Genomic DNA, 16647 nt, shown 5'->3' with positions numbered 1-16647 from the left:
TGGGCCACTGGATCTCTACTGCAACTCCTCAACTCTGCCTTTATAGAAAGAAAGCAGCCATAGAGAGTACATAAGCAAATGAGTGTGGCTCTCTTTCAATAAAACTTTATTTACAAATAGATGGATAACGTATTAAGGTATGAGTATGGTTGTATTCCAATGAAACTATATTTATAGACACAGGTTGCAGGCAAAATTTAACCCAAGGGCCATAGTTTGCTGACCCTTGAAACTGAATAGCAAACTCAATATTAAAATTTCTCCTATTACATAGTTAGTAGGGTGATTTATAGAACATAGTTAAGTCTCATTTTCGTACATATATTTAATTATAGTCAAAAACTGCCTGTAGAATTCCTTCAATTCTCTAGTCACTTTTTCTTAAAAAAATATTCTTTACAACTATGATCCAGGAATTGTGCAAGAAAAATAAATCTGCTATCAAAATAAAAAATAATAAATAAGAACTGTGAGCAAGACAGGCACAATCTCTACCTCATAGAGTATAGAGCACATATTCTGCAAGTATTTACTGAGGTCATGCACTCTTCTAGGAGTGAGGTGTACTGCAGGGAACAAGACAAACAAGGATGTCTTAGGGCGTTTACATGCTTAGTAGAGAGAGACAGAATAAATTATGTGATAAACAATAAAAGGTCACAGTGGTAAAAGCCATGAAGAAATAATACATATGTTATAATAAAAAGTCACTTAGCAGAATGGGGAAAAGTGGTAGGTAATGGTGCCCAGAGAAGACTTCCTGAGATTCCTGAGCAAAACCTGAATGAAGAGAAAGAGCCACTGATACCAAAATCTGGGAGCAAGAATCTTCCTAGCTAAGTAAACAGTAAAGTCCCTGAGACAGGAATGAGCTGATCTGCTGGAGAAAGGAAAAAGGCTAAAGAAGTTTGGGTGTCTAGAATGAAGGAAAGATGGTAAAGGATGAGTCCAGACAGGAGTGTGGGGCAGATTATAGAGGACCTCACGGTAAAGAATCTGGATTTTTTTTGTGGATAACTGTAGGGGAATTTTAAGGAAAAGAATGAGACATCCTTTTTTTTTTTTTTTTTTTTTTTTTCTTTTTAGGGTCACACTTACAGCATATGGGTATATGAAAGTTCCGAGGCTAGGGGTCAATCTGGAACTATAGCTGCTGGTGGGGCCTATGCCACAGCCACAGCAACGTGGGATCTGAGCCGCGTCTGTGACCTAAGCTTTTTTGAGTTCATTCGTAGGCTAGGCTTGCTGCTAATAATGTGATGAGGAATAGTGCACCACAGCTCATGGCAATCCCAGATCCCAGACCCACTGAGCGAGGCCAGGGATCAAACCCCCATCCACATGGATACTAGTCAGATTCGTTTCCACTGCACCACAACCGGAATTCCAGAATGACACATTGTTATTCATTTTAAATTACACTGAAAAAATAATATGAGATGAGTACTACTAGAAGAAAGTTCAATGTGAAATGGCACAGTGAGGAGTAAGAAAGAGCTGCAATAACCCATAGAAAAGAACCTATTCACCATGCTCCTAAAACCTGAGATCTACCAAGGGATCTCTTCTCGGGGAAGGCTGCTCCTTCCAGCAGAATTCCAAATGCCAATGTCTGGGACCCAGAAGGTCTTTATGCTTTTTTGGATCTTTGGATTCTAAAATATAACAAGCAAATGATAAAACCTAATTATTCACTGAAAAGTTAATGCAGAGACATTAACTAAAAGGCCCCTACCTGACTTGAAAATGAGAGGTTACTCTCAAAGTTGGCAATGAAATTTTTACAACTGGGCTTAAAAGATAATTATCCCTATTATTCTTTCTTAGTAACTGCCATTTTTTTCTATCTCTACGCATAAATCATAATATGCATATTTTCAAATTTAGTACAATCTTTTTAAAACATACTTACCAATTGTCTGCTGGTTTTATACATTCTGGAAATCCCCCCATATATGGTGCAAATAAATCACAGAATGTCCTTTCTGGCTTAGTTTTGCAGTCACCAGCTACCAAAACAATGCACAGATGATAAGTCAGTTCTGGTTTTTTTTCTTTTTTTGGCTGCACCCACATCATATAGAAGTTCCAGGGCCAGAAATCTAACCTGAATCACAGCAGCAACTCAAGCAGCAGCAATGACAACACTGGATCCTTAGCCCACTGAGCCACCAGGGAACTCTCAGTTCTAGTTACTTAGGCTCATGAATGTACACCTATGTATAAATACTTGCCACAATTGTATGCAGTTTAATGTTTGCCCATGGTTCTGGAAGTGTAAAATTCTTTTCCATCCTACAGGAAGGTCTAGCTGACCTTCAAGTAACTTAAAAACAAACTTTAGCATCTGAAAGCAGTTACAAGTTCCCTTAACTTGCTTTATTTTATATCGAACATCACACATTTAAGCACTTGATGTTTTTTATTTTTACATTAACAGAGATATTGTTCAGACAGCTAAATTTCTTTGGAGATATAAAGATGGATAAAGGGCATTTGCTACCCTCAAGGGACTCATAGTCTAAGTAGGCAAACAGTCTTCAAAACAATGAAAATGACAACAGCCACACTGCACGGAAATGCAGTGCTAACATGATACATGCAATGTGATACCATTGGAAAATTCAGCCTGTAAGGAGTGTGGGTTCATTTCATGAAGAAACTGGCAACAAAGCTGACTCTTAAAGAATAATTAAGAAGACAAATGGAGTGACTATAGCAGTTTTTAAGATCCTAGACCACTGGCTAAATACAATTTGGATAACTTATAACCACCTACTCTAGGGCCAATGTCTTTTTAATTAACACTAAGACAAAAATAACTATATGATGCAGTTGAAGGGAAGCAGAATATGTGAGCCCCAAATATCCCTTTTTCTGCAAAAGGATTATTTCAGGGTGATTATTTTAAGAAACAACAGACAGACATAAGAAAAGCTCTGAAAAGCAAGTGGAAATCACTCTTCTATTAGAGAAATGTACATTTATAGGGGAAATCTACATTTGTAAGTGTGCCTTGCTCTCTGTACCAGGAAGAGGAGAATGACTAAACCTCTAGCAACTCTATCAATGGAGAAGGCACTGACTTAAATCTTCAAAGCAACCACACCCTGGTTTACTGTGCTCTGACTAAAAACCTGACTCTCCTTACCCAACACCTTTTGTCTTTAGCTAGAGTTGGTTATTTAAGGTGAAAGCATGGGTCATTTTTTTGGGGGGGGGGTTACTCAGTTTTCCTAGATATTTCCCTTCTATATAGAAGGTATATATGTCCTTAAACTTGGTTTGGTTTTATCTTAATATGTTCATTATGGGGTGGGGGAGTCTTAACTATGAACCTGTAAGGGTAGAGAAAATGGTTTTCCTCCCCCACATAGTCCTTGCCTAGAAGACAACTTAAAAGCTACTTAGGAAGGTAAGGTATCTATCCAAAATGTTAACAGTACATAATAAAGTATAGATTGCAACACATAGACAATGTATCCATTTACTCAATCAACAAATATTTATTATCTACCATGGATCATGTACTATTCCAGGCCCTCAGGAAAGAACAGCAGACAAACACACAAGGTCACTGGCCTCATGGAAGTCACATTCTGGTGGATACTAGTATGAATTAATATGTGTAATAAAAGAGTTTTAAAAAGATTAGCATAATTAACATGATTCAAGTAATAGCAATGCTAAATCCTAATTCTCCGAGACAAAGAATACAAGTAGAGGATGCTATTAGTAAAAATATGATGTCAGTAGAAAAATTTAGCAAAGCACTTCATTAAAAGCTTTTTGCTTATTAATATTCTGGATGTCAATTCATAACAATACTTCCTACTAATAATTCATCAATTTTAGGAGTTCCCGTCGTGGTGCAGTGGTTAGCGAATCCGACTAGGAACCATGAGGTTGCGGGTTCGCTCCCTGCCCTTGCTCAGTGGGTTAACGATCCGGCGTTGCCGTGAGCTGTGGTGTAGGTTGCAGACGCGGCTTGGATCCCGCGTTGCTGTGGCTCTGGCGTAGGCCAGTGGCTACAGCTCCGATTCGACCCCTAGCCTGGGAACCTCCATATGCCGCAGGAGCGGCCCAAGAAATCGCAAAAAGACGACAAAAAAAAAAAAAAAAATCATCAATTTTAGCTAGTGTGAAATATTTATAGTAGATAGATCCTTGTTCTCTGTTACATGTTTTTAATTCAATTTATTTATACTTTCTTTTTACTTTCTTTCTTTTTTCTGAGCCATAGCAACCTCAGATCCAAGCCGCGTCTGCAACCTACACCACAGCTCACAGCAACGCTGGATCCTTAACCCACTGAGCAAGGGCAGGGACCGAACCCGCAACCTCATGGTTCCTAGTCGGATTCGTTAACCACTGCGCCACAACGGGAACTCCTATTTATACTTTCAAAAAAAGAAGAAAGACATCATTTTGAAAAGGTAAAAGAGACTTTTTAAAGCATTCCTCCCAAATTCTAGAACAATATATATTTAAACCTGGATATTTTCAATACACATATTTGTGGACTTCAGGTATATGAAAGGAAGAAAACAAGAGTTCAAGATGTAGAGTAGACATTAAACAATAGACATTTCTATGTCACAGAAAGGTACAAAAGAATCACTAGAAAGTGGCAAAGACATAAAGGTCATTTGTACCTATTGTTACTATCCCAAGATAGGATCATTCTCAAGTTCTGGGTATGTTTGCTAATAATTCTGAAAAGAGCTTTATAACAGAAGAGAGTCAAACCTAAACATACAGACCAGATGTTTTACCCAATAAGAATGTGACTTTTGAACAATTATTTATATTCTTTTCCCAACTGACAAGTGAGGATAATGCTATCAGCCTACCTCATATTGTTATTACTCGAGAAGTTATTACGGAAAGTGGATCTAGAATTAAATTGATCTCATCAAGAGACCAGTGCCATAACAGTTGCAGTTTTTATGGAGACCAACACATCCTATGCCCTATGAGATTGGAGAGTATGTCTCTAAGTGACTTCTAGTGACAGCTGGTGTATTGTGAAGAATATTTAAAAGAATTCAGTTTATTAAATGACGAGGAAAGTAACTGATTAACATAAATTATCATCTAGATGCTTCTAGCACTGATAACACACATTCAGCATCAAAAAATTTCCTGACAGTGATGACATGAGCTGCATAATAATCACCATGCTTTGATTAATAATTTTGTTGAATAAATGGATGAATTAATTACACTTACAATGAAAGCCTCACTTTCTGTACTGCACTGCTTCCTATCCTAACACAACTACTAGGAATCAAGATAGAAGTAATACAAATTACAGTGTTAAGCATACCAAATGGTTACAATAAAAAAGATTTCCATTTGAATTATCACAATAAATACATTACATGAAATTTAGAACTTGAAGAGAAGCAAACCTCTAATTAAGGGAAACTTACGAGAGCCTTTAGCAAGTTCTTTGGTGAATGCATTTATTTGTGTCTTGATCCTCCGACCAATCGTATTAGCAATGACAAAAGATATGCAAATTTGAACAGACAATAGTCAAGCCAAATTGCTCTGACTCATACCAACAGGGACATTTTCAGCACATATTCAGCTTGATTCACACTAGCAAGGGTCAATATAACCAAAGAACATTTTCATAGTTATGCTTGGCTATAATCTAAAAACTATGCCATAATCACTGACCACCAACAATGCAAACAAAAATCAAACTTATTTTACACATTAAATTAACATATGAAGCATGCACATGATTTAAAGCCAGGAGAATCGTGTATTTACCCCATTACTGCTGAAAAATTGAATAGCAATGAACAAATATGTATTCCTATGTTTGAATTACCATTTTGATTGTATATTCTAAGCAAACAAAATATTACATTTTTGGTAGAATAGTTCATTGAAGACAATTGGGAACTAAATTTCCCTCCTCACCTCCCTCAAGAAATCCAGATTAATTTATAATGACTGAATTCTCATTAAAAACTATATAGACTATATATATATATATATATATATATATATATATATATATATATGGAGAGAGAGAGAATAGTAATAAGCTATTCAACTAAATTCATTTGTTCATGATGAAAATAAGTTTTGCAAAAGGAAAGAAAAGTTATCCTAATATAAACTGCTGCTGTAATTAGTGCTTGAAAGTTAAGCTATGTTATCAAAAGACTGCAGGATTCTGTTTGCTTTCTATTATTTCGCCTTTCTATGGATTTTTTTTTCACCAGTAATCTATAAAAGAAAGATTAATTAAAATTCCAGGTTTTGAAACTCTAAAACTACTAAGTTTCAGTTAGCTTGTCAAATAAAATAAGCGTGATCTTAGTTCAGTCCCTAGTGGACGAAAGTAAAATAACTATTACTCGGCATGATTCAGCAGGCAGTGATCTAAGTGACTGTGACCACACAGGAACAAAAAAGAGCATTTGTCCTTTCCCTATCTTTTATCTTCTTAAAGGGTTTGTTCTGTTAACAGACTACCTTAAGACTGGACTGGCTGTGTTCCCATCCATACACACCAAGTGAATTTTTAGCAAAAACCCTGGGGGAGAAGCTTTCCACAAATGAGACATTAACATTGCCATCCTTCTAGTGAGAAATTTGAATACACTTTGTTATCTGATACTTACCTGTTAAACAATTAAACAGAGAGCAAAGAGGGAATGAACTGCAGAAAGTGTGTACTTTATAGGCATATTTTCAACAAAAACTTTTAAATGGTTTATAGAGAAATAACTGAGTAAAATGTTTAATTTGATTTTTATAAATTGAGATTAAATGCATACTCAACATTAACATTTATCTGGATACTTAGACTCCCACCTTGCAACAACTACAACATCCTGAGGAAAGAGGTACTTCAGGAATATAGCAAAGTCTACATGTTGTGTTCAGCCCAAACCTGCAGGTGCATGTGTTTGGGAACAGCCACCACTAGCTGCATTTCTCCTTTCCTAGTGGGCAAACAACTTCTCCCTACTGAGTTCACATTAAAATATATCTTCCTGATTTTTTCTCAAGGACAGAAAAAATATATGACAGAAATCAGTCCTCTACTATTCTGCCACTTGTTGAACTTTCCTTCACATACTTACACAATTTCTCCAATCAAATATTATACTTTATATTTACCCTCATTTCATGTTAATTTTACTAAAGGTTGAAAAGTAAGTATTTGGTGAAGATTTTCTGTCCTAACTGCACAAAATTTCATAGCATAAAATCTATTTGATCTTAAACTGGTATTTTCATTATTGTTTTCTTTTTTCACTAAGTTGCTCAAGACACACATTTTTTTTTTCAAGTTGGGTTTTGATAGTCGGAAAATTCAAGATAAATTTTATATGCAAGAAAATCAGAAATGTCATAAAAGGCACCAGTGTTACAGGTACACAAATGGGGTGCCACCATACCTTCATAGACTTGCACAAGCCTAAAAACCTTGGCTTACCAGTGAAGTCACAGGAAGAGAGCCGTCTTGCATTTGCAAACACTGCCCCCCGGAGCAAAAGGTAAACACAAATGCCCCCCTAAGGAACTTTATGTTAGCTGCAGTACAAGAACGGAAAAGGCTCCTCCGTGCAATTAGAAACTGAAAGCAATCACTTACTTTTTGCAGCCACTGAGTATAATTTTCCATCACATGCTCCAGATGTTGAAGTTTTTGGGAAGAGAAATCCTGTTCCACGTGTGGAGCATCTCTCTGCAGAGCGTTTGTGTTGTACTGATCTGTCGTACTCTCACGACAGTTCCCGTCGTGTTCTGGAAGAATAAAAGTGTAGGCACATTGCCCATGCTGAATCCGGTTATATCTTCTCCCACCGTTTTCTGGACTTCGGCGCTGGTTGCTGCACCCTATGTGAGTCAGAATGGCAGCGAGGAAAGCAAAGGAAAGGAAAACTGTCATTGTATTGCCAGCACTCTCGTTCTGTGCCTCTCGCAAAACTTGCTCCTTTCTTCTGACCTTTAAACTAGTTCTTTATTTCAGGTAAAACTGCTTGTTTGTTTGACTTTTTCCCTCTCAAAGAACGCCTTTGCAAAAGAATCACAGAAAACTAGCCATTTGTTAGCTTTGTTCTAAAATGTTATTTTTTTTAATTTCACTGTAATGATAGTTTCCTTAGTTAAAACTTGAGATATTTATTGCATAGTAGCTGAGATTTATTGTTTCCTCTCTGTGTAACCGTTCAGCGTGGAGCCTGCCTGAGTCAGCTGCGTGTACATATTCTAGACCCTTTCCTCTACCCTATCTGCTGCAGATCTGCTATTTTCTTCCAGACCTCAGTGAGTTTTATTAAGGTTGTACATCCAAGCCAAGCTGGAAGCAGGCAGCCTTTCACAAGATGACTTGACAAGAATGCTTGAGTGTGCCCCTATGCTAAGGATTGCTGATGGCTTGGAGCCGCTGGATCGTCTTACAAATTGGCTAGATGCGCATGACCTCAATCATGTATGGCCCTCCCGCCCCTTCCGCAGACAACTGCCTCGAGCCTTTAGCAGATTCACTGCAAATCAATAAATGGAGCAGTCCACCTTAATATACTTTTGGTGTGCATGCTGACCTACTAAAATCTAGCAAAATGAGCAGTATTGTTTTTAAAGTTCTACTTAATTGGGGAACCCTAAGAAGAAATTGGTATAATGTCCAGTAAAATTATTTTATAGTGAATAACAATCTGTTTAATTATTAATTTAAAATAATTATTTCTGACTCTGCAAAAAAAGATATTAAAACAATTTTCAGAGATGGTGTTCATTCGTTGTATTCACTAGACTTTTCAGAAATTATCAGGAAGGGTCAAATTAGCAAAATATTTCATAACTTGTCATTCAAAGGAATATAGTATATGCATATTAAGTAGAATAATTTAAGTACTTTCTGAGATATAAATTTTAAGTAAAACTGGTTCCCTGCTTAGGATGTAGCCCTGTGTGTTCTATGTATATAAACTGAGCAACTTTCTTACAAAAACAATTTAAGACAGTGGCCTGAGAATTATTAATTTCTGTGGTATGTCCTAAATGTATAATTCAAAGGACCTCTTTCTGTTGCTATGTCTATCTTTAATATTGCTATGAAAGTTCTACATAAATTCTATAGAGAAAAATTATCTGAAAAGAAACATATCAGGTGTGCCAGTGAGACAGCAAAGGGCTGCATGGGAGAAATCTCTGTTCTTCTATTAGGTAAGAAATAAAAATGATCAGAAGGTTATTTCCTAAATGTAGGGTATAAATATTTGAACAAAAGAATCAGTAAAACATAAAGAAGAGGTGGTAATTATAGAATTAATTTTATGGCACTGAGATCTTTACCAAGTGTGTGCAGAAAACATGAATTAAAAGCAGGGGCTTTCACCAAGAACTGGGAAGGATTTTCGGGAATGGAGTTTCTCAACTGCAGTCATGGTGTGAAAACAGAAGAGACAGATGTTGACTCTCACATCACAGAATAGGGGGCAGGGCAGTGGATGAGGGGCACCAGAGGTTACAGAATGGTGTGGAGAGAGAAGTTAGGGGAGAAGGCAAAACAAATTCCTGAAAAACAATGGGATTTACCTGGAGAAGAAAATTATGCCATGATTTATTGTCTTTTCCACACCCAATGACAAATTTCTGATCTGACAGATATGGAAGCAAGTAATATCAAATATAGCGATCATCTTTGAACTGCTTTTGCGGCCTCCTCCTGATGCTGAATATCTCTTATTGGCTATGTCCTTCAAATGCAGTAATAAGAACGATATTTATCAAGAGCTTACTATTTTCCAAGTCTGTACTAAGCACTCCTTATATACAATCTCATTTAATTAGACCAACAAAACTAAGATATAGGCATTGCCTATTCATATTTTTATCAATAGGAAAACAGAATCACAGAAAGGCTTATCAGTCACAAGTCATAAAACTAGCAAGTGATGGTGCCCAGTAGGTGAACTCTGGGCAACTGATTCTGACCCTATGCATCTAACCCCAAGCCAGCCAAAAAGCTTCCAAAAGGGCTCCAGCCAAAATGATGGACAGTCCTAACACAGGTTAAGTGATCACACTCAGAAGAAAAAGAACTGATTAAAAGCCAGTTTCTACTACTGAAGTGATTTAATCCTTTATCTGTACCCCAAAAATAAACATATAAAGTTACAGGTAACCCATAAAATTGAGTTTTTAAGGGCCTACAAGGACAAAGTGCACTGGCAAAGCATAGACTGTGTAAGAACATTTTCCAACATTGCTTGCTTCAAAAATTATCCCTGGAAAGAAAAAAGTCCAAATCCAACACCTATAAATTGGATAAGAACTAGATATAGCTGAAAATAGGCAGAAGATACATGAGTAGTGAGATCTCTATTAAAAAGCTCCTGCATTTTATAACAGTCAAGATTGTTAAAAATCAGTCCCTGTGTATGTAAGTCTTTTCTGTCTGTCCATCTGAGTGTATCTACATATGCTTGTTTGTATAATCTTTTCCAATCTGAACAAATTCAAAGAAGGAATGCAAACTTCCTGAGGGAAAAGTAGACAACTAAGAAAGGTAAAAAATTTTAAGATGTCGATGATGTCGATCCAGAAAAAAAAAAAAAAAGCTCTAAAGATCAATTTTAAGTAAATGGAAAATAGAAGGACATGTAAAGTGGAATTGAGTTTTGGGACTTCAGCTGAGGAGACACTGGGTGCATTAGAAGATTCTAATGACATGCTAAAGACCATATACTCTCAGAGACCTAAACCTTACCAATAGCAATACTGTTGGTTGTCATTGTTGATTATTCAGAAATGGTGCAATGCAGAAGATTTTAGAATTCAAGAATATGAAAAACAAGCAGTATTTTTTACTTTCTCTACCATATTTCAAAACAATTTTTTTTTTTTTTTTTTTTTTTTTTTGCTCTTTAGGGCCGCATCTGTGGCATATAGAAGTTACTAGGCTAGGGGTCTAATAGAAGCTACAGCTGCCAGCCTACATCACAGCCGCAGCGACAGAGGACCTGAATCGCATCTGCAACCTACACCACAGCTCACGCAAATACCAGATCCTTAACCCACTGAGCAAGGCCAGGGATCAAACCTGAAACCTTACGGTTCCTAGTTGGATTTGTTTCTGCTGAGCCACAATGGGAAACCCCCCTCCGAATTTTGATGGTCTATAGAATAAATAATTTTATTGAACTGAATACTGAGGTAGCTTAATTTTGAAGGTCTTATATCTTTATACTTTATTTGCATTCGGCCTCTTTATTCAGGTTATATTTTGGGTCCATTCTGAATGATCAGTCCTGCGCTATACCATCTGTTACATATCATGACTATCACCCATGCTCTTAAATAGAGTTACACAATATAAAATAAGAATTTATCTCTCAAAAACACCATCACATATTTCTCTAGTATTCATATGACCCCTATGATGGCAAAGGGAGTGGGAAAACATTCTCCCTTCTTGCATACTAAACACAATGTCATTCAGCACACAGTGTATGCATATATCTTAGAATATATTGTATATATTAGGGGCATCATATTCCTTTCTATGGCTCTATCATGGCACTTTTAGAGAGCAATGGTAGTGGCAGCTATGAAAAACAAAAAGATTCAGGATATCACCTGGTGACTGACATTTAAGTACATGTAAAACTTCAGTTAGGAACTCTCAAACCAATTGGGAAGATTTTGCAAAAAGTTAAAACAATGCAATGGATGGGAGCGAGGAAGACATTATAGTGGGTGGAGACATTTAGGTAGGTGAGGAATTTAAAATTATTACATAAATATTCCCCTGCCTTCTAATGAGAGAATTTCTGGTAACTAGTGGGTGTCCTGCTTGCTAAGTCAGTTTTTTAAGTGCAGCTAAGCAAGTTGGAAAGAGCTGAGACATAATTAGTTTATTCTACCTAAGAAAGGAAAGAAGAGATTCAAGGAAAGATCTGGAAATGGTGGACTGGAGCTAAAAAGGTTCTTCAGAGAAGAGTGAAAAGAGAAAGGAAACTTGGGGCTGCATGGCTATAAGAAACTTGGGAAGATATAGCAAATAAAGACGTTTGGAATGAAATGGTGTTTCCCATGAGATAAAAATCCCTCTTCTTCTTTACAGTAAAATACACACTTTGGGGCAAGTGAATTCTTTAGGGTGAATGAGAAGAATCATTAGTCCTTGCTCCATATATAGAAATAACTAACATCTGGGTTACTTAGACTGTTAATGTAAACACAAAGTCATTACTTCTCTTTGGACAATTCACACTAGATTAAAGCCTCCCCAGGGCTGGTGCTGTGTCTTTTTGACAACTCTACTCCCTTTTCCTAGCACATATGAGGCAACTGATAAATATTTGTGATCAAGCTGTCTGATAGATTCACTTTCATCCTTGATGTTGAGATCTGAAGACCCAGAAATGCCACCCTCCCTTGGAAGTTTTCATGTGCCCATCTTGCCTAGGCCCCAAAACCTCACTTTTTGGAGAGCCACACAAGAGACTCAAGAGTCCACAGCTTCCAAAGCTAATCCCAGGAGGGACAGTGGAACATTACCTAACACTCCCAGCTACTGATAGACATTGCCATGGTTGAAGAACCATTCAGGAAATAGTGCAGGGGAGTTCCCATCGTGGCTCAGTGGTTAACAAACCCGACTAGTATCCATGAGGACACGGGTTTGATCCCTGGCCTTGCTTGGTGGGTTAAGGATCCAGTGTTGCTGTGAGCTATGGTGTAGGTCCCAGATGTGGCTCGGATCTGGTGTTGCTGTGGCTGTGGTGTAGGCCGGCAGCTATAGCTCTAATTTGACCCCTAGCCTGGGAACCTCCAAGTGCCACAGGGGCAGCAGTAAAAAGACAAAAACCAAAAAAAAAAAAAAAAAGAAGAAGAAGAAGAAACACTGCAGAAATACTTTCCAGTGTGAAGTTACTTGCTAATTCTACAACTGGGATAACTTCTACAAGTACCCAAGTCAGAAAAGTAAACAAACAGCTGGAGACAATACCAAGTAAAAATATGGAAGCCAACATTTCCTCATACCAGAATGGAGAAAGATTTCCATTGGACACCCAGTGAAATGAAATTTTATTATTGGAAAAAACATATAAATCCTTTGCATTTACTGTCTCCTGCTTTCTTTCCCTACAAAAGACTTGATTCCTAGATGAGAGAAAGGTCTTTTTTTTTTTTTAACCTTTTATTTATTTTTTTTCTACTGTACAGCATGGTGACCTCTCTGTCTTATATTTTCCAAATTCAGGAGAAAGTATGTAATTTACATGTTCTCAGAACCTCAGAAATAGCACCTATTAGAAGGAAATGGATGGAATTACCATTTGAAGACCCATGTATCCAAAGGCACTTGGATGGATGGTGGCAAATTCTTATAGCCAAAGCTGATAAATTCCCTCCACTGAGCAGAGACTTGAAGATATAGGACTTCCTGTGATTCTGTATTTGTGATTAGGGTTATGACAACCTCTAATCACCAGAGGTAGGGAAAAAAAGGATCAATCACAAATATTGCAAAGTTGGATGGAAATATGGAAATGAGATCTCCAAATTTTTCTAAAATCTATCATTCTTTGATTTTCAGTCTTGCATTCATACTTTGTATTAACTAATCTTTTTTTCTTTTTTCAACCAAATTGGATGAACTGTTTCATAGTGGTTAAGGTGGAGACTGAGTGATTTATTTTTGTTTTTGCTTATTTCCTGTTTAAGATATTAAATAAGACTGGATTACAATGGATAAGACATTTAGTTATTCTAGGCTCAGTGTCCTCATCCACAAAATGAGGATGATAATACAGTACCACTTATATAAGGGAGATACAAAGATTAAATAGGACAGTGGATATGAAGTCCTGACCAAAATGTCTAGAGTGTATCATATAGTGTTCTATACATTAGTTCTTGTTGTTTCTAAATATATTTCTTTTTCTTGTGCTCAAAAATAATCTTTTTTTTGGGGGGGGGTCTCTTTTTTTTTTTTAGGGCTGTACCCACAGCATATGGAGGTTCCCAGGCTAGGGGTCCATTTGGAGCTATAGCTGCTGGCCTACAACAAAGTGAGATCTGAGCTATGTCTGTGACCTACACCACAGCTCAGGGCAATGCCAGATCCTTAACCCACTGGGCGAGGCCAGGGATCAAACCCACGTCCTAATGGATGCAAGTCAGTTTCTTTAACCACTGAGCCACAACAGGAACTCCAAAAATAGTCTACTTAATTGAATTTTATGAACTAACTCCATTCCCTACCTTTTCCCCTTCTTAAATTGTTTAAAATCACTTCTGAACCTCTTAAAAATCAGAGTACTTAAGAAGCACATTTTAATATAGGAGGGTTACCATGTACACAATGAAAGTTCACGTAAATAGCTCTAGTTTCCTTAAGAGCAAGGACATCAATGTTTTTCCTAACTGCTGCATCACTGGTATCTGAAACAGTGAGTACCTCACATATACTAGGTACACAATAAATATTTATTGGATGAGTGAAACAAGGTGGAAATAATTTAGTAAGAATTATTAAATTAGTAATAATTATTAAATTATTACAGAGACACTAGTAGGGCACACATATAAACCAGTATCATTTTGTAGTATGCTAAGAATTTTATTCCCTGGAAACCATGGTAGCATGTGGATGCCATTTATGGCTTCATCACTGTGACTTATTATCTGACTCATTTCCGGCAAATTCAACTAAATGACCTTATTTTCAAGAGTTTCTTTTATGGCTAGACTTGTAGCATATGTCACTGCATTCTGTTTCCTAGGATGGGGAGATAAAGTAGCAAGTGTTTGCCTCTGATAAAATGAAAAAGAACTGAAACATTCTACTATTAATCTTACGTGAAATATACAGCTTGGCATGACTTGCACATAAGCAAAGGAAATCTTATTTTATCTATTATTTTTCTAATACTAATTTTGCTTCCCCTCCAGATCTAATCAGATTAGGAATTTGCAATTAAATTAGAACATAAATTCTAGTGATTATATAAAAGATGTGAAAATATAATGGCTTTAACCAGGCTCTTACTTCATAAATTGACAGGCAAATATCAGTCATTTTAATGGTAATCTTTTTTTAATTTTTTTTTAGGTTTAATGGTAATCTTAAATGAAGTACCCATTAAATCTGAAAATTTACACTTTCTTTTTCACTGAATATGTTTGTTGGTTCTTTCCTCTGTACCTTTCTCTTATAATTAGTAAAAATCTTTAAAGAGGAAAATAGTGGCAAATAAAGAAAGGCGAGAATAGAAGACAGCCATACATGAATGAAAAATTGAAAAAGATTGTCATAACCATTTTATTCTTTATAGTTATATGTTCCTTCTACTTGTAATTTGTACAGATGTATTTTAAGCTCCAGAGGCAACAAACATCCTGTATATTTTGCAAAATGTTACCCAAATTTGCATCACGTTCACTTTCCTTGTATTTATCGAAACTGCATACTTGCCCCTTATACTATTGTTTACCTAATAGTTCCCTTCCCTCGAGTTTTAAGCTTTATATGTATCTTAGATTTACTTTATTTTTTACATTCTTTTCTTTTCTAATTTTTATTTTATTGATTTATTTATTTAGGGCCTTACCTGAGGCATATGGAAGTTCCCAGGCTAGGGAATGAATTGGAGCTACAACTGCCAGCCTACACCACAGCCACAGCAACAAGGGATCTGAGCCAGCTTTGTCACCTATACCACAACTCATCGCAATGCCAGATCCCTAACCCTCTGAGCGGGGCCAGGAATCGAACCTGCATCCACATGGATACTAGGTGGACTCATTTCTACTGTGCCACAACAGGAGTTCCTTAGATTTACCTTTAATAAGAGTAAAACCTGGGAGGAGTTTCTGTCACGGAAATGAATCCAACCAGGAGCCATGAGGTTTCGCATTTGACCCCTGGCCTCACTCAGTGGGTTAAGGACCTGGCGTTGCCATGAGCTGTTGTGAAGTGCATAGACGTGGCTCGACTCTTGTGTTGCTGTGGTTCTGGAGTAGGCTGGCCGCCGTAGCTTCCATTAGCCCCATAGCCTGGGAACTTCCATATGCCGTGAGGGCGGCCCTAAAAAGCAAAAAACAAAACAAAACAAAACAAAAAAAGAGTACCTGGGAAAACAAGCATGTGTCTTTTTCCTAATGTATATTAAAAGAAACCCTGAATATTAAAATAAGTATCTATCCATGTACCACCCACCAAATATTTCACATCCCCAGTGGAAGGTGTACCATACTCTGGGAAACATGACTTAGTGCTATCAATGGCAGAGTCATCCTTTCCTATAAAATTAATGAAACAATACCTCCTCTCAGTATATCCACAGAAGACTATTGTAGATGCTGCAGTTCCTCGAGATCAATTTGCATCATGTCCAGCATATTTGGGGATTGGTTTCATTCTGTTGTCAAATAGAAAAATACATACACAAAAAAACTTTTAAATAGAGGTTTCTGCACACACACTGAGAGCAAATGAAAGACTTCCATACATCTCAGCCAGGAAGTCAGAGCAGAGGGCTGGCAGCCCTATTTGTAATTCTGTCCACTGACAGAAACACCCAACTGAAGATCTGAAAGTGAAACTAATGATCCACCAGGAGTTTCAACAGCTCTTCTCTTAATTCTCGCAGTGGA

At 37.0% G+C, this 16647-nt stretch overlaps 1 protein-coding gene across 6 annotated transcripts in view; it reads right to left on the bottom strand.

Moving 5' to 3' along the window:
- Positions 1 to 16416, bottom strand: part of ANGPT1 (angiopoietin 1) — a 308232-nt gene extending 291816 nt beyond the window's left edge. Inside the window, exons 1-2 of one of the 6 annotated variants that reach the window (XM_021088688.1) lie at positions 16317 to 16416; positions 7628 to 7872 (exon numbers count right to left, since the gene is read on the bottom strand). In XM_021088688.1, coding sequence (XP_020944347.1) covers positions 7628 to 7657 — 30 coding nt within the window. In that variant the 5' untranslated portion in view covers positions 7658 to 7872; positions 16317 to 16416. 6 annotated transcript variants of the gene reach the window in all.

The sequence above is a fragment of the Sus scrofa genome, chromosome 4 (genome assembly GCF_000003025.6).
Source record: "Sus scrofa isolate TJ Tabasco breed Duroc chromosome 4, Sscrofa11.1, whole genome shotgun sequence".
NCBI lineage: Eukaryota > Metazoa > Chordata > Mammalia > Artiodactyla > Suidae > Sus > Sus scrofa.
The sequence above is the reverse complement of the archived record's forward strand: the minus strand, read 5'-3'. Positions and strand labels throughout refer to the sequence as shown.